The sequence below is a fragment of the Lactuca serriola genome, chromosome 7 (assembly GCF_051521515.1).
Source record: "Lactuca serriola cultivar US96UC23 chromosome 7, Lser_US96UC23_V15, whole genome shotgun sequence".
Classification (NCBI taxonomy): Eukaryota; Viridiplantae; Streptophyta; class Magnoliopsida; order Asterales; family Asteraceae; genus Lactuca; species Lactuca serriola.
In genome coordinates this window covers 28088602-28113216 of record NC_136414.1, presented here as the reverse complement: position 1 = coordinate 28113216, position 24615 = coordinate 28088602, and the positions used below count along the sequence as shown (strand labels likewise).

Genomic DNA, 24615 nt, shown 5'->3' with positions numbered 1-24615 from the left:
TTTTTCTCCGACGAAGTTGGCGCAGGAAAATTCTAGGGTTCCTACATCGACGATGGGTTTGGTGGTCCGACTGGCGGTGGTGGGTTGACTGGTTGTTGTTCTGGTTTGTGATGGGATGGAGAGAGAGAGAGAGAGAGAGAGAGAGAGAGATGGAGAGAGAGATGGTGAGAATTAGATAGGGTAATTTCATATTATTATTTTTAATTTACAAAAATGTTATATTAAATAAAAAAAAATAGAAAATGAAAATATAGAGGGTAAATTTGTCATTTTAAGTAAATTCAAACCAAAATGGACCAAAGTAGCAAGAAAATTAAAATTTTTAGACCTTGATTGTTAGATTGGAGGGTATGGCAGGGATGTTCCCCTCACTTTTTGTGTGGCCACACTACCATTTCTTTCATTTTCCTTTCCCTCACCTAAAACTCAAGGAATAGGTGAGAAACTTCCCTCACTATTTTTTTTAAATATATATTTCATACATATATTATTACTTATTTTGTAGGAAATTAAAAACCATGAATTTTGATATATTTTTTATATTTTTTTAGTAGGTATATAATTTTATAAATATTAAAAAAAAATAAAAAAACTGCCCAATAGAATGAGGAGAGAGAGTGCAGCACCCCTTCACCCACCTCTTTCCTGCGGGTTGCTCCCCTCACCCAAGGGACGGTGTTCCAGTGAGAGGGAAGATTCCCTCTCCCCTTTCTCGCTTTCATTTCATCCGGCCTTAGTCCAAACCTTTTGGGCCCCAAGTGACAATTTCCACCTAATCACAAAGGCCATTCTTACAATTTTGTCTTTAATTATTGATAAAAGTAGGGATGAGCATACGACCCGTTTGACTGAACCGAACCGGAAAGAAAAAACCAGGACCGGATATTCATATTAATGGGCCGGTTTTTGAGTTTTGTTTATACCCACTAACCGGGTTTCGGGTTTGGACCGGACCGTACCCGAAATACGAAATTCAACCTGGACTAAACCGAAAAACATTTTTATCCTAACTCGGTTTATAGATATAAGAATAATTTGTAAGTATATAGATAATTATATTGAATTATTAATAAATGTTATGAAACTTTTATTGAATTATTAATTTATTTTACAAAAAAGAATTGTATCGCCCCTTTGAAATTGAATGTTAGGTCTCACCAAAAATGGATAAATAAGATAATAAGGAAAGTTTACCAAACACTCATAATTTAGTTATTGTAAAATTGTTTATGAATTACTTCGTAGCTTTTTTTTTGTAATTGGCAAATCATTAAAAGGCTAGAACAACAATTAAGAAAAAAAAAAAAAAAAAAAAACTTGTGCCGTCAACCGCTTCCCTAGTTCGCATCAATGTCGATTCTTTCTTTGCTTTTTTAGGTTCCGTTTCTAATCTCCAAATCTCTATGGTATTACACTTTTACAAAAAAAAAAAAAAAAAAAAAAAAAAAAAAAAAGAACCATTGTTGTACAATGATATTTTGGTTATTATTATTTTGGTACGATAATATTTTGATGAAGCTACGTATTACCTTTGTAGTTAATCTTCTTTAATTATGTTTTAGTCGAATTGTGCAAACAAAAAAGATATAAATAATGGATGTTACATATTAAGATTATAATTTTAAATAGTATGCTAGATACTAGAGAGTAACATAACAAAAAAAACTCGAAACTATAAACAATAAAGATACGAAATACACTTTGGTACACGGAGTAGGACCGGACGAAACTGTAAACAACACTGTCAAAGTCTAATTTGGTCCAAAGTCCGAAACTCAGGTTAGTACTCGGAACCGGATCGGACTGAGCCCGGACCCGATATACCCAAAAACGGTATGATTTAGGGGTAAGATAATTCATGATTTTCAGTTTCGGTCTTTGGGCCGGTCTGATCCGGATTCGATCCGTTGTTCATCTCTAGATCATCATAAGATAATAAAGAGATTTTTTTAGAGGTTAGTAATATATATTTTATTTTATTGTTTTTACGATTAGAGATTTTGATTAGTATTATCAACCAATTAGATGTTATTTGATATTTTTTGACTTTTGAAATTTATACCATTAACCCGCTCGATTTAATTATATTTCATTTTCTCTTTTTAATTATATACAACCTATCTTTATTATTTTTTTATTAATAATTTCTTCCCCTCTAATCTCCGATATTATTATACATTACTAATTTGAATTGAATAATGAATAGTATATTTTTAGGTTTGAAACTTTGGTTACAAGAGTTTTATATATTGGCATGTTTAGTCCATATATAGAAAATAAATTATAAAAATTCTCTTTGTAATTTACAGAAAAGATCCATGTGTATTCTTTTTATAAAAACAATCCATATGTTAAAAAAAATTATATATCGACAGGTTTGGTCGCTGTGTAGAAAATAAAATACAAAAATTGTTCATATGATTTACAGAAAAGGTCCTAGTACATATTTTTTTTACAGATGTGGTCCATATGTTAAAAAAAACTATAAAAATTGTCTGCATCTAATAGAAAATTTACAGATTACACCTCCAACAAAATAAGGGTAATATCACCCTAGTTAAATACTATTCCTCTTCATCCCAATATTATTGTTCACAGACAAAAGCACACAGATTAAGAAAATCATTAATTATCACTAACTTTATATAATAAATGACAGTTTTGTCCTTACTTTACATTTAATGTTCCATTAAATGCTTAGTTGGTTAAGTAATAATGAGGGAGTATTTTGGTAAAAATGTTAGTATTTATTTTTAGAAGTGGACTATTATTTTCGGACAAACCAAAAAAGAAATATAGACTATAATTTTGTGACGGATAGAGTAATTCTTAACGATTATGTAATATATTTATCGGGTTTTATTTTATAACCATATGCAATATTTTTATTTTTTATTTCTATAACAATGTTAAAATATAGATTTTAAATTTAGGAGTACTTATACTAATTTTGTTAATTGTATTATACTTATTTATTAAATTTTATTTTTATTTTTTATAATATTATATGTGTTTAAAATTTTTAGATGTGGGAGGTCTCATAAATTACTTTATAAAAATAAGAATAAGTTTATTAATTTAAAAATATTTTGAAATTGAACATTGTTAAAAGATTATAATAACAACTTTTGTTAAATAAAAATCTATGATGGAGAAAAAAACATATTGAAAAAGCAAAGGTTCTAAATAACGATAGATATGATTTTGCGGCAATGTAAAGTTTCGAGCTTTTATGACCTGTGACTCACCATGTTGTTTGTAAAGCATGATTTAGAGCGAAAATTATATATATATATATATATATATATATATATATATATATTTCATTTTTATACGTATATAATTTAAACGACATCGAATACAACTCTAGAAGCAGTGAGGCATCAAAAATGTTTGATGACCAACGTTAGCTTTTTAAAACTTTGGAAAAATCAATATACAAAATGATTCCGTTAAAAAAACAAAATGATTATGTCATCAGAATAAAGTTTAATGACATCATAAATAAATGCGTCTACTTTCGTTTTGATTTATTTTAACTTTGTCTTCACGGTTTTCAAGATTGATAGTACGATTGGTTGAATGGACCACACGAATTTTTGGAACCTTTATATATATATGCCACATAAATATAAAAATAAATATTTACTCTAAAAACATCAAAAATCAAGATTTCACAACTTTATATTTATGAGATTCAGATTTTACAACTATAGTTTATAGAAGTTAATTGCATTAAAGCGATACACAGTCCATTTATGAATAATACATTTTAAAAATCAAAGATTTAATCTATAGATTTCTTAATATAAAGTTTTCAATAGCTTGATGCTCTTATTTCTTAATTTTTTACTAGCAAAATAACTATATATATCACAAACTAAAAAAACATATATTTTTAGAAAAATTATCATTGTCCAAGATATGGAAGTTCATCTCGACATGACGGCCCGTCAGAAAGCGGTTTTCTAGTGCTTACGTGCACCACATGCCCAAGATTTTCTTCTTGCTATCCCTATAGATGGGATTGGCCAACATATGTCTCATGTGGAGTATCGTACTATCCTCAAATATCGACTCATGATTCCAATATTCCCAGCTGACGGGATATGTCCGGTGTGTCGCAAGACATGTTTGGACTCCTTTGGAGAGCATGTAGTTCACTGTAAAGAACTCCCGGGGTTCAAATACAGGCACGATATGGTCAGAGATGTTTTGTTCAATATATTTAAGCGTGCAGGAGTTTCTGCTAAGAAAGACACACCTGTGAATTTCTTGATTGACCCGACAGAAGGAAGGTCAACCCTTAGACCGGCTGACATTTTGATTTTTGGATGGGTCGGAGGGAAACATGCATGTGTGGACCTTATAGGGGTATCCCCTCTCATGGGCTTGGGGGCGGGGGGTTTCACGGCAGGACTGGCTGCTTTAAAAGTTGCTAAAGGCAAAGTCAACAAACATGAGAAATCGTGCATGGAAAATCAACACGTGTTCATACCATTTGCGTTTGATACGTTTGGTTTCCTCGCACCGGATGCAGTAGAGCTTCTTAATAGAGTACAACGGATCATGCATTGCAATGGTATATCCCCTAGTTCTATGAATGTAGTCTTTAAAAGATTGAGCTTTGTTATACAAAAAGGCGTAGCGGCGCAGCTTGTTGCCCGTTTGCCATCTCACTTGTTGTACGATGATAATTAAATTTATTTACATTAAAGTGAAAGTAGATTAATGAAGTTAATATCATTTTAAAAAGATACATGCTCTATAACACGTGGTAAGTTCATTTTAATAACTTATAATTTGTTTAAAATCGCTTTTTCAAAAAAAATTGTTTAAAACCTTCTAATTTTCTTTTTTTATTAGAATCATAATATTTTGAGGGCAAATGACATAAAAGTCCTCAAGTTTTAAAAAAAAAATATCGGTTTTACCATTAGACGTGTTTTAGGTCCAGCAAAGTCGGGGATTTATTTAATTTATTCATTTATACCATTTTAGCCGGTTTTAGGTCACCTACCAATTACCTGATACTAGTAAAGCCTTAAGTTTTGTAACGTCCCAAAACAGTAGTCAAAATTTTCATTTTAAAAGCGATAGTTTCCAAATATCAGGATGTTCCAAAAGATTCACCATATACAATATCAAAAACCATCTGAGTAATAATATCCAAAAAGTATGGAAATCATGAGGGGAGGATGTTGTGTCATCACGTCGGGTCTTTCCCTTTAGTATCGGAAGTACCTGAAACGATAAAAATAAACTATAAGCAAAAGGCTTATTGAGTTTCCTCAAAGTACCACATACCAAACATACAATTGGGCCCCACCCCGAGGTATATTTCAACCCAATACATAAGTATGTACCCCACCCTAGGGCCTCACATGGGGTATATTTCAACCCAAACATACCATAGTGGGACCCATCCTGGGGTGTATTCAACCCGTCATACAATAGTGGCCCTCGCCCTAGGGTGTATTTCAACCCGGTTATACAATAGTGGGCCCCACCCTAGGGTGTATATCAACCCGATCACAAAACACATATATCACATAACAGATAGCATTCTATACAAACGAATAATGGGCCGAAATTTGTGCCTTCAACCCATGGATTTAGTGAGGAGACTCATCTCACAAACAGATGGAAAGGCTGAAACAACATGCTGCTTTGGAAACCAACTCTACCGGTCATCATTACAAATAACAGTGGCCAAAACTCAAACTATAGCTGAAAATACCCAAAATACCCTTTGGTCAAAATCTGGTCCAAGTCAAAAGGCCAAAAAGTCAAAAAGTCAACCGAGTCAACTCAGCTAAGAACGCATAACGTCCAGAATGGACGCATAGCGTTCTTAGGCCTTTGTTCAGAATGCAAAACAGACCACGGACAGTTAGTGTTCCTGGGGGACGCATAGCGTTCTCCAGCGGGTTCATTTTTCTTCTACTAAGAGCAAAATCATTAATCTCTTTCATCCAAATTCCAGATCTAGGCCTCAAATGATGTCCTTAACCATAAAGTTTCCAACTTTATGGTTTAGCATGGCTATTAAGTGCTAAATATCAAAAACCTTATCTGTTTCTTAATTGATATTCACTCTTTATAGGATCTGAGACTCAAAGTAACATGGATTACACTAATCCAGGAACTTAAGCACAAGAAGGGCCTTTTCTGTTTGGAATCCTCCATGTAAGGTTTAGAACCTCGGTAAAAACACCAATTAAGTTATGTTTTTACTGATTTGGTTTTTTTAATGTTTTCAGTTGTTGAATTGTTAATCAATTTGCTATATATAGAATATGTTTCAATGTGTTTATTGTGGTTTTTAAAGTCTTCATTCTGATTTTTGTTAACTTTGTTGTATTATTTGATTTAAGTTTTACTCTCTTAAGTTGATTGGGAACCTTAAATGTAACGCCTGCAGATTCGGGCTAGTCAATTTAGAGGCAATAAGGTTTGAAAACGACTTTTCGACAAAATATTATTTAGAATAAATAATCTTAACCAATTTGTAAAATATGTCACAAGGTTTCCGTACATATAAAGAACGCCGAAATCCGAGTTATAACGAAGAAGATATAGCCCGTCGAAGTTTCGCGACGGAACCGGCACGGCACCAGGAAGCGTAAATAGTGAATTTACGATGGAGGAATTTTTAGACTTAGTGATCTAAATGAAAGTCGTATAATATGTTAAACCGAGAAAATCCATAAAAAGAACGCCCAAATCTGACTTCGGATGAAGAAGTTATGATTTTTCTAAGATTCGGCTTAACAGTGCACGACCCGAAACTCAAATTTTAGTTCGAGTGGTTTTTGGCTTACGCGACCTAAATGAGAGTTGAAGATATCATTAATAGGAACTCAACGGTAAAAAGATAGACGAAAACGGAGTCCGTATGAAGAAGTTACGAATTCTTCGCCATCATTTAACAGTCTAAACGCCTCCTACTGTTAAATTTGAGATCGGTCGAGAATTAGCCAACGGAGTCTAAATGAAAGTTGTAGATCTTGATTTTACCTACGCGTTGAAAAAAAGAACGTAAAAAACAGAGCTCGTATGCGAGAGTTATGATTTTTCTAAGTTTGAAGGCTGATACGCGAAAAGGGGGTGACGTGGCACCACCAGAATTGGACACGTGACACCACCAGAAGGCTGCCACATGCCCCAAATCGGCGAGTAGGTCCTCTACTCGGCGAGTCCATCATGAATTCAGCCTATAAATAGAGGTGCCGGACATTCACTTCTCTTCACACCTCTTCAAACCCTTCTTTCTCTCTCTAGTTTCTCTCTCTAAAGCCCCAAACCCCCCCCCCCTAAAAGCCTAGGTAAACCCCCTAGCACCCGAAGGAAGCCCCGAGGCTCCCAGAGTCCCGAGAAAAGAGCCTTTCGGCTCGGGAACGCTGCTCCAGCGAAGCCCGATTTTGCGAAAAACCCGCTGTAAGTGAGTTGTACCTATCCTATCTTTAGTATAGCTTATGTTACAATATAGTAATGTTATTAGGACCTTATCAGAAGTATTTGGGCTATCATTATGGGTTATATAAGTATTTTTTTACGCTTATATAATAATAATAATAGCTATACTATTAAATTAGTCTCGTCAAACGTTAGAGTAAACTCTAGTGGTAATGATACTAGGTTTCGTCAAGGGATAATTGTTTTAAGAGTAACGAAGTGATGTCCGAGTGCCGAGTCACCACCTTTCCAGGTGAGTGCATAGTTACTTTCAGCTTACACATAGATATGAAGTATTTTATACGTGCTGTGTGTGCATATTATCTGTATACTTGCTATCTATGTTGGATGAACGATTTTATACACGTTTTAAATGATTTAAAGAGTATATGTATTTTTTATCTACAAAATGTTTTGGGTAAAACATGAGTAGATGAAATAGTTTCTGTGTGACAAAAATAAAATAAAATGATGATGAGGTGATATAGACCATGAGGTAAGGGTGAGAGGTGAACCATGAGAGAATCCTTTTACCCAAGTGATGGCCCCGTCATCCAGCAGAGTATGGATGACAACCACGGACTATTCGAGACAGTCCAGTGGACACTACCAGGCTCGCAGCCTGTAGGTGTTTTGAACTGTGTATTCACCAGGTGTACTCTAAAAACCCATTGATATGTATTGTGAGTGGACTCTCGAAAACGATATTGTCAATAAAACCCTGGCAGATGCGCCTAAACGACTCTACCGGCAGAAGCGCCTAATAGAGAACCTCATAACCCCGGCAGATGCGCCCCATAGAGAATATCACAATTTTGGCATCCGCGCCTAAGTGATAGAACTAGCAGTTGTGCTTGACAGATGTGTCATTTACAACGATGGAATTCGTACATATTCCTTAGGATACTCCTTAGGAATGAATGAACAAGAAATAGCTGATTTTTAGGGTAGATCCTTAAGAATAAAGAAGATAATGGGGATGGGTAATTGGGTTAACTGTTTGATGATTTAACATAATAATTATATTATTGTGGGTTGAAAACCCTATGTACTTACCAGGTTTCCAACCTGACCCACTCAGTTTATTTATATCATAGGTGTCGATTTGAAGTGACATTACACTGAGAGATTAAAGAGATGTAAATCACTAGGGTAAATAAATTTAAGTTCCGTTTATGCTTATGTTCCTATATTGCAAATGACATCCCAAACGTTTTAAAATGAATAAAATACGTTTCTTCGAAAATGTTTTGATAACGTATTTATCGTATTTTTTTTCTGGGAACAAATTCCGCAACATTTTTGTGAAAAGAAGTAATCTGATTTTTATAAAGCATAAACAAAATCGGTCTTTTCTGGTCATGAAAATGGGGATGTCACATTAAAAGCTTCTAAATTACATTTGAAATGTATTTGCATGTATAAGTATGATTTAATGTAACGCCCGTAGATCCGGGCTAGTCAAATTAGAGACATTAAGCATCAAAAAGGACTTTTTGATGGAAGATTATTTAGAAGGATTAATCTTAACCAAGTTGTAGTATATGTCACAAGGTTTCCGTGCATATAAAGAACGTCAAAATCCGAGTTATAACGAAGAAGTTATGACCTGTCGAAGTTTCACGACAGAACCGACATGACCTGGCGCGACCCAACGCGACGTAAATAGTGAATTTAATGTAGATAGATATATATCCTTAGTGATTTAAACGAGAGTCGAAGATTTCTTCGATAGTAGTCCAACGATAAAAAGACAGACGAAAACGGAGTTCAGATGAAGGAGTTATGAATTTCGAACGGAGTTTTCGTGTCCCGGCCTACTAAAGTTGATATATAAGTAATATACTTATAATATATAAAAAATGATGTCAAAATTAGCCAATGGAGTCTAAACGAGAGTTGTAGATCATAATCTCACCTTCGCGTCGATATAAAGAACGTCGAAAACGGAGTTCGTATGCGAAAGTTATGAATTTCTGAAGTTCGGGGCGCGAATTCCAAAGCTGTGTCAGAGACCACGACGTGGCAAGCAGTGCCACGACGTGGCAAGTCTTTTGACACCTCCGGGAGTCCCCCAGATGCAACTTGTGATGACGCATGCAATGACGTTCAAGCCCACGACGTGGGAGAAGTGCCCACAACGTGGAAAATGAGAAAACAGCCCTATAAATAGATTTGAAGGGGCAGCCGTTTGTGGTTGCCAAATCTCTCTTCTCTCTCCCATATTACATCGTTTTACGTGCAATTTTAACCCCGCGAAGCCCCAGTATCAACCCCGAGACCCGAAGCAAGTCCCGAAGTGTAACGACCCGTCTCCGGTACGATGATTCCATAGTATTTAATTAGAAGTTTACAAGAGGGACTCGGCGAGTTCATAGCCTGACTCGCTGAGTAGGGATGGGATTTTATGCACGTGTTAGTCGGCGACTCGGCGAGTCCATATTCGGGACTCGACGAGTCTGCCTGCCTGGAAGAAACCCTAAATCCCCGGGTTGCTCACTATTTAAACCACCTTATAGCCCCCAATCTCGCCTCCTTCACCCTCAGAGAGCTGTGAGAAAACCCTAATCCATCCTTGAGTGATTTAAGTGTTCTTGTGTGAAATTTTGAAGGCTTGAAGAAGAAGAAGAAGAAAGGAGCAAGGGGAAGAGGTGTAGAGCAAAGATCCAAGGGCAAATCAGAGTCCATTGAGGTAATCTTCGGATTTCCTTCCGTTTTATGCTTAAAACCTCCATTAGAACTCTTCTAGAACTAGATTGATGCTTTTCTCAAGCCTTATGATTGTATGGATGCCCTAATAGTTCGAGATATCCTTAGATCTGTTCATTTAGGAGTTGTAGAGCCCGGATCTATTGCCTTTTGAAGATACCTTGCATGAAAACCCTAGATCCAGCTTTTATTATGCTTTTTGAGCCATTTTATCTTCATGGATGCATATGGGCACGTAAAGATAGAATCTTTACGTGCTAATCGAGTTAAGGGAGTCCAGATCTATAAGTTTTATACGCTGGATTCAAGCAGAATCGAGTTTAGAGTAGCTGCATGCAAGCGACTCGGCGAGTCGGAAGAACAACTCGGCGAGTCGAGTCGTGAGTCCCCGATTTTCCCTTTTTGAGTGATGCCGAGTGGGACCAGTGAGTGGTAGAGTGGACTCAGTGAGTTTGAGGTCAGACTCAGTAATGGAGGGACTCGGCGAGTTGTTCATACAACTCGGCGAGTCCAAGGCAACCTTCTTAGCTTGAAGAACAACTCGTCGAGTTGTTCATACGACTCGGCGAGTCGGATGCAGATTGCCTGAAGTTTTAGATTCGAAAGGGAACTCGTCGAGTTGATGCCATACTCGACGAGTAGCAGCGAGTAGGGTTGAGAAGTGAGAATAGGGACTCGGCGAGTTGGCGGCCCAACTCGGCGAGTCAGGTCAACTGTAGGTTGACTTTGACCAGGAGAGTTGACTTTGACCAAGGGTAAAATAGTCATTTTACCCCAGTGCAGTGATTAGCATTTGATTGAGTGTGTTATGGATTTGTAGCCGGGGAGATACCGGAGCAGCATCAGTTAGCTTCCAGAGCCATACACACAGCAGCCAGTTCACGAAGTGAGTTTCCTTCCAGTAGGAACGGGTCTAAGGCCACAATGCCGACCCGTTCAGTTAGCAGTAGTTTCAGGACTTCGGTCCTAAGCAGTTGTTAGTATGTTTGACGCCTCCGTGGCTCAGACAGGATTTATGTGTTGATGCTAGTTGTTATGTTATGCTATGCTGTGTTCAGTCAGTTAGCTTCGGACTTCGGTCCGATGTAGGGGACAAGGTCCCAGTCAGTTAGCTTCGGACTTCGGTCCGATGTAGGGGGCAAGGCTCCAGTCAGTTAGCTTCGGGCTTCAGTCCGATGTAGGGGACAAGGTCCCAGTCAGTTAGCTTCGGACTTCGGTCCGATGGAGGGGACAAGGTCCCAGACAGTTAGCTTCGGACTTCGGTCCAATGTAGGGGACAAGGTCCCAGACAGTCAGCTTCGGACTTCGGTCCGATGGAGGGGGCAAGGCCCAGTATGTGCTTTATATGTTATTGCATGGTATGTGGTAGTTTGGGGGAGCTCACTAAGCTTCGTGGTTACAATTTCAGTTTTGGTTTCAGGTACTTCCGCAAGCAAAGGGAAGAGCTCGGGATGATGGCATCGCACACACCACAGCTTCAGTTTTTGTCCTGGGAGTTGATACAGTTTTCTTAGATATGTTTTGATATAGTTGTGACTCAGTTTTCTCACAGTATTTGAGTATGGTTTGAGATACATAGTGTATGGTTTTATCATATGATACTCATATGATTTTCGGTTATATTAAAAATGAAATTTTTGGGTCGTATTTTTGGGTCGTTTCACGAAGCCCGAAGATCCGGAGAAGAAAAGAGTTTCCGAGCCGAAGCTCTGCCCGCGAGAAACTCGGTGTGTGAAGTGATCCCGGTTTCACAGAAGAATACTACTTCTACAAGCCGTAGTGTTGTCCGATCATCTTCTGATCAAGTGAGTGTATAGTCACTTTCATCTTACACATAGATATGAAGTATTTTATAAAATACGTGCTATGTGTATATATATATATATATATATATATATATATATATATATTGTTGTTTATACGTGTGAGTGTGTGGTCACTTTCTTCTAACACATAAATATTAAGTATTTACTATGAAATACGTATTATGTGTATAATATAAAGTTGTTTATATGCGTGGGTGTATAGTCCCTTTCATAAACACGATATTAATACAAGTATTTTTTGAATGTATTAAGTATATGTTTTGGGTAAGTGTGTAGTCACTCTCTTCTAACACATAAATATTAAGTATTTGCTATGAAATACGTGCTATCTGTTTATACATTGTTTGCTTATTTGAGATGAGTGTGGAATGGATGTTTTATATAGTTTTTAAATGAGTTAAACTGTATATGTATTTTATATCTACAAATATGTTGCGTAGAACATGGATAGATGAGATAGTTGGTATGTGATAAAATGATGAGGTATGAAAGATGATTAAGAATGATATTAACAGATGCGCTTAAGAATAATATCGGTAGATGCACCAAGTAGTGAATGTCGTAATCTTGGCAGATGCGCTTATAGGATAATGTCGGCAGATGCGCCAAATAGAGATGTCATAATACTAGCAGATGCGCTTAAGAATAATATTGGTAGATGCACCAAATAGAGATGTCATAATACTAGCAGATGTGCTTAATAATAATATTGGTAGATGCACCAAATAGAGATGTCATAATACTAGCAGATGCGCTTAACAATAATATTGGTAGATGCACCAAATAGAGAATGTCATAATACTAGCAGATGCGCTTATAGGATAATCTTGGCAAATGCGCTTATAGGGTAAGGTCGGCAGATGCGCCTAATAGTGAATGTCATAATCCTGGAAGAGGCGCTTAAATGATAAAGTTGGTAGATGCGCATTAAATAATAGTAGAATTTGTGTCTATTCCTTAAAGTCAAATTTTAGGAACGAATGAATAAAGGATAGGTGATTGTTAGGGTAAAACCTTAAGAAATAAAGAAGATAACGGGGATGGGTAATTGGGTTGATTGTTTGATGATTAAATATAATAATTATATTATTGTGGGTTGAAAACCCTATATGCTCACCAGGCTCCCAAACCTGACCCACTCAGTTTAATTGTATCACAGGTATCGATACGAAGCTGTTTTGCATTGAGAGATTAAAGGAGATGTAAATCACTAGAGTAAATGAATGTATGTTCTGTTTATGCTTATGTGTCTGTATCGGAACATGACATCCCGAGGTTTTCTTATTTAATGAAAATACATACTCTTTGAGAAATGTTTTGATAAGTTTTTATCATATCTTGTTTTGGGAACAAATTCCGCAACCATTTTCATTAAACGATTACTCTGATTATAAAATAAAACATAAACAAATCGGTCTTTTCTGGCCGAGAAATTGGGGATGTCACATTTTTGACAAATCGTGTAAGTGAAAAAAACACCCTTGATTACACTTATAGCTCTTCAGGTATGCCTCTTCATGTTTTCGCTGTTTGTGAAATACCAGATATATCCTTGGATTGATGATTGTGTATCACTGTTTAGGGGCAATTCTAGAACTATCTGAAAGTATTTATGTCTGACAAGGTATGGTGCACAAACACGATGTGTGTACTTGGGGGATTACCGAGAATGAGAAAGAAATATATAAATATTGGTTGCCTTTCTTTGTGTGTACTGAGTATTGAAAAAAAATAGGCCTGCAAAAGTACGTGTTCTGTCAATACAAAAGAGAAAAAGAAAGATTATTAAATTGGAATCATGTTAACATTTACATCAGGTGAATGTGATGTGTGTGCAGCAAGAATGACGTGTAAAATCTACTCACCATCCCACCATACTACTAGTTGCACTCACATGATTACCTAGCTAACTACACTCATCCATTCCAACCTTGTGCCAACCAGACACTACAACGGCACCCTTATAACACCACTCTCGATCAACATCTCATTCTTCATATCTTATTAGGTCAACACTCCTTATATACAATAGGCAACCCACTTACTATTAAACCTACCCCCTTAAATTACCCAAAAATTACCCTTTAACTCCTTTTTCAATTAACTATTTTTTTCAGCATTTGATATAACATTGCACTTTCATTTTTTGGAAAAACATATTATAGCAATGCCATCTAATAATATGCTAAAATACCAACCAACTCTAATTTTTGTTTACTATAGCATTGTACTTTAAAAGTTGGTTGCTATTTTAAAGTATGGTGTCCTAATAGTAGATGAGTGTGTGGAAAAATTATATCATTGTACTTTTACTATGTTTCTTTCCATGAACTTGCATTTATGCGTGTGTGTTGAGTAGGATTATTTGTGGCAATTTAGTAATTACTTATCATGGGTTAATGAGCCTTACCAATTGTATTTTAATCTATTTTCAGTTGGAAGTTAAAGGATATTTGAAGAGTTCTAAAGAATAACAATATAATGACCATTCAATTTCATTGTTGATTCTAATTAATTATGTATATGAAACCTACCCGATAATTAAAAAAAAATGATTTTGTTGTAGTTTAGTTTTTATTGATAGTTAACAATTTTTATATTAAATAAATAACATAAATTAACTTGTTTTTTTAACGGTGAACTTCAATATATGAAGCTATAGTATTTAATTTAAAACAAAAATAACATTATAACCGTTAGAATTGATATAATTAATTTTTTATTATAAATAGTAATAGTAATTACCTAAACATAAGTTAAGTAAACTTAAAGTTATTAATTTTTTAAAATATATTAATTGTATGACGCCATAAACCAGTAAAGACGTATAGTTAAAAATATATTTAATTTTTTTGATTAACATCGACAAAAAGTGGAACCATGGTTTTTTAAAATAATATTAATCAATGGTGCTTTTTTTGACAATAAACCTAACTAAAAAAAGTATTGGTGCAAATTTTATGAAAAAAAGTAAAGTATTGTTTTTTTTTTGAATTTCTATTAAAATGTAAACTCATCTATTTTTTTGTATTTTTTGAAAGTAAATTATATTTGTTTTTAAGAATTAATAATTAAAGATAAACATTTTAAACTAAAAGTATATTAGGGTCGGGATTATAGATCATAATCAAATGATGTGTTATAATAAGGTATTGGAAGATCTATACAAATAACTTTTGATGCCTCTTTCCATTTTAATATTTTTTTTCAAGTCCATACTCACAACAAAAATTATACAAATCAAATTAAATACAAAAGTTAATATATTTGACTTTATCATTTTTGTGTTAGTCGTGCTTGACATTAACCAGAAACACAAACCAAACCAGAGAACAAAGGACTTTACCGCATGATGAAAAAATTAAGTTTGATGAAAAAATTCAACGACAATGAACTATACATCAAATTCGATATATAAAGAAGTGTTGCACGATTAATAATACACAATCAAACATGTGTTCATATACATTAATAAAGAATCCTAACTTTTAATTTTTTATTTTTATTGATGTTGTTTCTGCTAACATGACTCTTATTGATAATTGTTTACATGTAGAAAAATATTTGCGCAAAAAAAACTAATCACCTCTAGAAACTAATTAATTTCTGAAAAACCAATTTGCACCCGTCATTTGGCGTGGGTAAACGTCTAGTGTGTGTGCATATATATATATATATATATATATATATATATATATATATATATATATAATCACACATCAACTATTAAGTGTGAAATATCAAAAACCCTAACTTCTTAACCCGTTAAGACATCCTAGTTCATGCATAGAAGGAAACTAACGACCAAGACTACATTTTTGTGGCCTACCACACCCTGAAACATTTAAAAGGACAACTCAAAGGTCCTGGAGTATACCATACACACAATGATCAAGATTTGGGACAAAAGAGGTGTAACTTTTAAGCTAGAACAAGATCTAAAGGAAAACTAATCAAGTATAAGTTTTTTTTTATGTAAATAAAAATACGTATTTTATGTATTTTATACGTGTAAAACATGTTTTTTTTACTTATTTTTATATGTAAAAGACGTTTTTATGTATAAAAAATTAATTTTTATTTATTTGTGCATGTATAAAAACCATATTAGACATAAAGCTCTTATTTATATACCTATATTTTAGAAAACATAAAATACATACAAATGACAATTTATATATATCAAATACGATTTTTATACATACATAAACACATAAAAATATATTTTTATACATAAAAATTATATTCAAGGAAATGCTTATGAGGAATTTCGATTGCTCTTATTCATATACCTATATTTTAGATTAGTGGTATTTTTTAAAATGTTAGATCTTCGGTTCTCTTAAAAGGGAATCCTACTGACAAATTTCAGTTGTTTAGAGGGTTACCTCAAGGCGGTCCCATTTCTCCGTTATTATTTATTATTGTCATGGAGGGTCTTCACGTGGCAATGAAAGATGTTGTGGCAGCTAGAGTTTTTCGTGGTGTATGATGATGTATCTACTTCTCATTTATTTTATGCAGAAACACCTTTTTTGGGTGAATGGGATGAATTAAATATTCGTAATATCATTCGTATTTTGAGGTGCTTCCACTTGATTTTGGGTTTAAGAATTAATCTTATTAAATCTAATTTGTTTGGAGTTGGTGTTAATGATCACGAGGTTTCTACCATGGCCATTTTTACTGGATGCTCTTTTGGATATTTTTTCCGTTCTCTTATCTTGGTATTCTTGTTGAGGAATCTATGGTGAGGGTTAAAGGTTGGCGGTTAATTATTGATCGGTTTCGTAAAAGGTTGTCTTCTTGGAAAATTAAGCTCTTTTCCATTAATGGAAGACTGGCTCTTAATAGGTCAGTTTTAGGGAGCCTAGGGATTTATTTTCTCTCTTTATTTAAGATGTCTTTTGCAGTTTGTCAGATTTTGGAAGCTTATAGGTCCCAGTTTTTTAAGGGGAATTGAACAGGATTAAAGGCGGATTCATTGTGGGATCTTGCTCTTAATTCAAGAGAGTTTGGTGGTCTTGAAATTGGGAGCTTGGAGGCTTTCGATTTGGCGCTTCTCTACAAATGGAGATGGCGATTCTTAAATGAATCTGACACTTTATGGGTAAGATGCATTAAATGGTTATACGGTGATGGTGCAAGTTTGCTGGAGGGTTCTCGATTTCCTTCAGGTGGGGGAGTGTAGGCGACAATTATTGGTTCTATTAATGCTCATCATGATAGAGAGTGCATTCTTACTTCTTCTATGTATAGGAATATTAGGAGTGGTGCATGTTTGTTGGAGGGTTCTCGAGTTCCTTCAGGTGGGGGAGTGTGGGCGAAATTATTCATTCTACTAATGCTCTTCATGATAGAGATTGCATTCCTACTTTTTCTATGTATAAGAATATTGGGAATGGTGCAAACACACGTTTTTGGAAAGATATTTGGTGCAATGGTTTGGTATTTAGCTTCACAGGTTGTTTGCTTTGTCTAACTCTCCTGATTCTAAGGTTAGTGATTTTTGGTCCTCCAGTTGATGGGTGTTTTCTTAGCAATGTCAAATTAGAAGTGGAGCGAAGACTGATTAACTTAATAATCATCTTGATGTTTTAAGTTCGGTGTCGATGGGTTCTAAAAAGGATAAGTGGGCTTGGTCTTTTGATCTTTCAGACCATTTTTCTATTAGATCTGCTAGGAGGGTTATTGATGCTCATCATTTACCTCAAGGTGGAATGCCTACTTGATGGAATAGATTCTTCCCCATCAAGATTGATTTTTTATGTGGCGTGTGTTGTTGGATCGCCTTCCGATCAGAACAAAGTTGGAAGAAAGAAGGTTAGACTTGGATTCGACTCTTTGTCCTATTTGTCATGGCAATTTAGAGACTACTCCTCATATTTTCTTCCAGTGCTCTTTAGCAGTTCAAGTTTGGAATCGGGTGGCTAATTGGTTAGCATCAGATATTCCGACTTTTTCCTCGGCGGTGAATATGGTAGAGTGGATTGACTCGAGACCGGTGGTGCGCATGGAAAGGGTAATCATTGATTTCATATTTAAGAAACATTTGGGTTCTTTGGACTTACCGAAATACGGTTTTATTTCGGAAGTCTAATTTTAAGAAACATTTTATTTTTTATTGTATCCTTGATAACTCTTATCGTTGGTTTGTGTTTAGAAACTCTAAGGCCAGGATGTATTGGGTAGATTGGATGTAAAACACAGTCATGCCTTAAGTTGTACTTTTAGCTAGCTTCTAGCTAGCTGTTTTTTTGGGTTTTTGATAATATTGTTGTTAAAAAAAATATGTTTTTTACATATAAAATTAAGTAAAGTATGTATTTTATACATATAAAGTACATACAATACATATTTTATACTTATATTACGATATTGATATTAAACATTGAATAAGTTTTTTTTATAGATATATGAATACCATTTGTGTTTATAAATTCGTTTGATGAAAGAAATGACAAATAAAAAAAATCTCAAGTTTTACACAATCGGTTGGAAAAAACCTTAACTTTTATTTTAGGTAAAAACCATAAGTTTTCTAAAACTTTCATTTTAAAAAACAAATATGGATGACCGGATAGGGTTAAAATTGGAAGGTCATCCGAAAATTTGTCATTTTAACCAACCAAAAAAAAAGTTATGACTTTTTCCAACTATGCGTGTAAAATTTGGGATTTTTATGGTACTTGCCTGAAGGGAAATCTCCGATAAAGTCTCAATATTTTGGATCGGTTTACGGTTTAATCCAGACATTTATTTTTTAAACAAAAAAGTTATGATTATTTAATTTTATACGATAATATGTCATTTTCTATCGAAAAGAAATAAGGACTATTTCGTTAATTTTAGCAAAATATAAAACAATCAGAACTTTTCTGTTTAAAAAATAAAAGTTGAGATTAAACCGTAAATTGACCAAAAATATTAAGACTTTATTAGAGATTTTTTTTGCCCAAATAACTAAATATATGTATACAGTGATGTTTTTATTTGACACAAAAATTATATGATCAAGGATGTTTAAAATATAAACTCCAAAATCAAATAAAAGTTTGATGTTATTTTGTGATTTAATCATTTTTTTTTGTTTTTCCTAACAATAGTCATTCAAGAATGACATATTTTTGGTCGAACTATTTTTACATGACATGATATATTGAAATTGTCTTTATAAAAATTGTCATAGTTTAATGGTTTTATTTCAGTATTTAGTGTGAAATGTTTCAATAAAACTCTTAAATACAATATTTTTTTAATATTGTTATTTTAATCTGCTATAACATGTCAAATCAAAATGATCGATATATTAAAATGTAATGATTAAATCTTAAAAATGGTAAATTATAATGGTTTTTATATAATCTGACTTTGTAATATTCTGTTGTTTTTTTATTAAATATCGAAAAAAAACAATATTTGTTAGAAATTTGGTGGGAACAGAGACAGTGGAGAAAGACTATCTGTGCCACCGTATGACCATTTCTATTTTCTACCACGCGCAGTGGAACAACAATCAATATATTGAAAAAATCGGAGGAGGTATTGACGGATTTATCCTGAATCAGTGGTCGAATTCTCTTAAACTCTCTCGTTAATTTAAGCAAGTCAACTATAATCGCTGATATTCTCGTTTGATCTTTCAAATCATCGCATTCGTGGTTCCAGTATGCTCCGGTCAATTCGTGCATAAAAGGTAATTTCTGCATCTTTTTTATGATTATCATTCTCGTTAAGAAGTTGTTTCGGTTAATGGTTGTGGATCTGAGCTTGATTTTGCTTTGAGGAGCTGCTGTTGATGAGTTTTAGTGATTTGCTTAATTTATCATATGATTCTAGAGTTAAACGATTGAAATCTAGCTTTGCTTTGAACTGATTAAGCTGAATAGACTTCCTCGAGTGCTCCACTTGTATTGATTAGTTAGAAACTTAAGAGTTAAGACTGTTCTTCGGTTAGCAACAGATGAAAGAAAACTCAGGCTTATCTTTCGATTTGATTCAGCTCAATTGTACGGATTTGTTGCTTTTCTTAAGACATAAAGAGGTACTTTCAATTGACAACGAAATTGAAGCAGAGAGTAATCTAGCTTTTTCCAGCCTGTGACTTTGTAACTTCTTGTGACTTTAAGAAAAGTGGTAGTCCTTTTGTAGATGGTGAAACACCGACAATTCTAGGGCAAACGACAACTTGTACCTCATGAGGTATAAATGATGTGTAATCGACTATTGTCCTTCAAGAATTAATGAACATTGCTGAATAATTGAGCTTGGTAGCTGCTACAAATATGACTTTTCACACATCATTTTTTCTGTGTTACAAGGTTGAGCATCACAAGAAAGTGTTTGTGAATCAAACAGACATGGGTTGGAGCTGCTTTGGTTCCAAACGTGTACAAAAGAAAGAGATAAACACTCATCCAGAATTAGAAGGTATGCTCATAATCTCAACTTTTCATTTACAAATCAATAACTTCACTCTTATCCAAAAAAAAAATCTAACCTTTACATTATCACACAGGTTTTCCTCTTGATAACATAAGGAATTTTTCATATAGAGAATTAAGATTAGCAACTGATAACTTTGATCGAAGTGCAAAGATCGGGCGAGGTGGTTTTGGAGTCGTTTACAAGGTACACACACTCTCTCTCTCTCTCTCTCACACACACACTTATACATACATACATACATACATACATATGAACTGAACATATATGCTTGATAAAAAAATGTTAGGGAATCCTCAACAATGGAACACAAATTGCTGTAAAAGCGCTTAGTGCTGAATCAAAGCAGGGAGTTCGTGAATTTTTAGCAGAAATAAATGCGATAGCAAATGTGAGACATCGAAACCTAGTCGAGTTGATCGGGTGTTGCGTTGAAGGAACTCATCGTATTTTAGTGTATGAATTTTTGGAAAATAACAGCCTTGACTCTGCGCTTTTAGGTAATCAACAAAGTGAAAATGAGTTTTTTTTTTTTTTTTGTGTGTGTGTGTGATGTTAGTTGATTACAATGTACAGGTAAAAAGATGCATATTGCAGAGCTGGATTGGAAGCGAAGATCTGAGATCTGCATTGGAACAGCACGTGGTCTTGCATATCTTCATGAAGAACTTGAGCCACATATTGTGCATAGAGACATTAAAGCTAGTAATATACTTCTAGACAAACATTTCACACCTAAAATTGGAGATTTTGGATTGGCTAAACTTTTTCCAGATACCATCACTCATATAAGCACCAAAATAGCCGGAACTACGTGAGTTTCTATTATAGTATTACTTTAATCAAAGTGTCAAATGCAAGAAACAGCAATGATGTAATAAAATGAAATGAAAGTAAATAAATAAAAGTATGTTGGTATAAAATTCCCAATTGTTGTTCCTTTTCAGTGGTTATTTGGCTCCTGAATACGTATTGGGCGGGCAGTTGACATTGAAAGCGGACGTTTATAGCTTTGGGGTCCTCGTTCTTGAGATAATTAGCGGTAGAGGCAGTTCAACGTCAGGTTGGGGTCCATCACAGAAACTTCTATTGGAATGGGTATGCTGTCAATGAGGGCAAATTTGTAATTTGAAAAAAAAATTAAGGCTTAATGGTCTATTTTTGAATTTTTTTTTTCTTGTTATATAACAATAGGCGTGGGAGCTGTATGAAGAGGAGAAGCTGTTGGAGCTAGTGGATCCAGAGCTAAAAACATATGATTCGGAGGAAGTGATAAAGTACATAAAAGTAGCTTTTTTTTGTACTCAAGCGACCGCCAGCCGTAGGCCAATTATGAGCCAGGTTGTCGACATGCTGTCAAGAAACATTCGACTAAACGAAAAACAACTGACGCCGCCAGGTTTTTTCCAAGATTCTAGTGGGAATAAAAAGGTATCTTCTGACGCTTCCACCAGCCGCCAGATAACTTCTTTTCCCACCACAATTACACAAGTAACCCCTCGATGAATTAAGAATAAGAAGAGAACATACATAGTTGATGATTTATTTATAAGCCGCCATATTCGTGTGGCTGTCTTCGCTTAGCTGTCATTTGTAGCCGACGGCTAATGTTGATCTCAGTCGGTGACGGCGAACCTGCAACAGACAAACCTGACGGGGCCCAGGGACGGCTTTCTTTTCATCGTATATGTCGAGGGATGCCAGTTTTTTATTTTTTGTGGTCGAAAATTGAAATATTAAAGTAATTATGGGTTAATTTGTATATGATTAACACTTGATTAAACTAAAATATATTGGATTGATTAAACAAATTTATGAAGGTATTTGCAAATTACAAGTTGAAGTTGGAAAATACAGATCAAACTTATGTTCAATAAAACAGGTTCCATCTTTTAAGAAATGAAATTGACACCGTAGCACAATAAAGTTTTGGTTTTGTTCCGGATTGGTCCCTCAAGTTATTTTTTTGCACAATTGGTCCCTCAACTTTCAAATTACCTATCAATTAGGTCATGTTGATCGATTTTAGTCGGTTGTCTAGTTATGAAGCTTACATGGCAGTCGGACATGCGATAGAAGTTAAGGCGTCACTGTAGCTATTTAACCACGTCACAACCCGGTCATCAATTACCTAATAAATGATACCCTCATATAGCATACTCTCGGTTACATTGTTTCCTTAATCCGACCATTCGACCAAAGATTTTCAAGTTAAGAGATCTCCCGATGGCTTCCTCATTCTCCTCCACCAGTCGAACATTGAGGCTACAAGCTCGGAGCGCTGGCGACGTGCACAACCTTCCCGATTATGACTATGACAAACCCTCTCATTGCAACGAACTTTGTGGCATATTGGGAATTCTGGGAGGAGGTTCTTTAGCTGTCGAAATAGCATGGCGAGCTTCCGATCTACCCACATTTATTTCTATTTTGATGATCGTTTACTTAAACTAAGCTTTTTTCTAGAAATTAGGGTTTCGAAACCCTAATTTGTCTGACATAAACACGAACCTTGCATTCTTTGTTTGTTTGATTAACAACAATGTTCATGCTTGTTTAATTGATTAACAGACCAAGCTTACGAAATGCAACTTCTTTGAGTGGATAAATGATGAGTTGGAAGATGGTTACTACAAAACACTGATTTACTCAAAAAAGTGAATGTTAGATAGTATAGAGGATCAGTCTAAATTGCATAAGTGCAGGACTAAAGTGGTAGAGTTAGAGTTTCTCTTATCAAAGAAGGCTGAGGTTGAGAGGCTGCAGAAGCTCCCAGATCAGTCAAACAAGGTAGCTGGTAGGTTGAAGCTTGTGATTGTGGATCTTTTAATGGTTATGATTTTCCTTTGAATGTCATGAAAGTGAAGTTAGTCAGTCAAGGGTTGGGGTTTTGTGTATGTCTTAGGCTTTGGTTGATGATGAAAATTCCAACCTACTTTTGGGGGCTTTGGTATATCATTGGTTGATGATAACAATTCCAACCAACTTTTAGGATCATTGTAGTAGTGTATGCAGCTCATAAATACTGTCAAGACTGAATGATAGGGACTTTTGTACTAGAAATGCATGCTTTTGTGAAGTCTATTGACATTAATATCATATTGTAATGAAATGTGCCCTTATATTATTGTCAATTGGAAAGTGGGTGTGTGTATTAGATTCTTTGACCTTATAAAAATACATTGTTTGTGTTGTTTACAAGGAACTAAGTGCATTGCATGTACATGAATGGGCCATATTACTTTAATAACATGGGACCAGAAAGGTTGGATTATCCAGGAGTGGACCACTTTGTTTCCCTTTTTATGTGTAGGAATTGACATAGTAATAAAAAAAATGAGGACCATGTTGTTTTGGTCCATGTATATCATCCACATTTTAGTATAATGTACCATATTACCCATTTGTATGCATGCATGCAATAATAAGGCAACCAACATAGTATCATGCAATAATAAGGCAACCTACTTTCATACATCTTAAATTCAAACATAACTTAGACAATCAAGTATCAAGGGATCCAAATTAAAACAACATTACCAGACTGTCTTACCCAACTTCAAACATAATCTACAACTACCAAGTATCAAAATTAAAAACATTACCATATTAAAACAAGATTACCAACACTATCCTACTCTATATCAAGAGCTTTTTCCTTTGAGTTCTAAGGAGCATGCTCATCACCCACTCTCTTACCTAACTTCAACTTCAAGATTCTTTCTGACTTTCTTTTCCTGATCGTCCTTAATAATTCAGATATGTGTGGTACTAGTGGGACCTCTTAAACTTGAACATTAGCACCATTAAGCTCTTAAACTGGAACATTAGCACCATTAAGCTCTTGAACTTGTACATTTCCAACATTATCCTCTTCATATTGCACCTCATTAAACAAATCTTCAATATCAATAACATCATCATCTAATCCCTCTTCAACTTGCACCCCACCTACCCCCTCTTCAACTTGAACCTTAACTTGGACATCCTCCTAAACCTATGTTGGAGTCACTTGCATATCAAATGGAGTGACTTGAATTTCTTCTTGTTCTTGACCTTCATTTGCAGTTACCTATATAGCAAGGTATAAGATTGTTATGTAATTCATGAAAACCTTAATTTAATGTACAATACAATTAAAGTGTAACTAGTGTATTACATTAACATTTTCCTTGTC

The 24615-nt window shown here is 34.7% G+C and overlaps 1 protein-coding gene across 2 annotated transcripts; it reads left to right on the top strand.

Moving 5' to 3' along the window:
* Positions 1–19436: 19436 nt before the first annotated feature.
* Positions 19437–22275, top strand: LOC145062152 (cold-responsive protein kinase 1-like). Of its 2 annotated transcripts, XM_079009788.1 has the most exons (8): positions 19437–19689; positions 19996–20195; positions 20315–20423; positions 20512–20624; positions 20728–20938; positions 21015–21252; positions 21386–21536; positions 21633–22275. In XM_079009788.1, the coding sequence occupies exons 3-8, from the start codon at positions 20354–20356 to the stop codon at positions 21942–21944; spliced, it is 1095 nt and encodes a 364-aa protein (XP_078865914.1). In that variant the 5' UTR covers positions 19437–19689; positions 19996–20195; positions 20315–20353; the 3' UTR covers positions 21945–22275. The 2 variants fall into 2 exon arrangements, with proteins under 2 accessions (XP_078865914.1, XP_078865913.1); XM_079009787.1 differs by lacking the exon at positions 19996–20195 and having other exon boundaries at positions 19438–19689.
* Positions 22276–24615: the final 2340 nt, after the last annotated feature.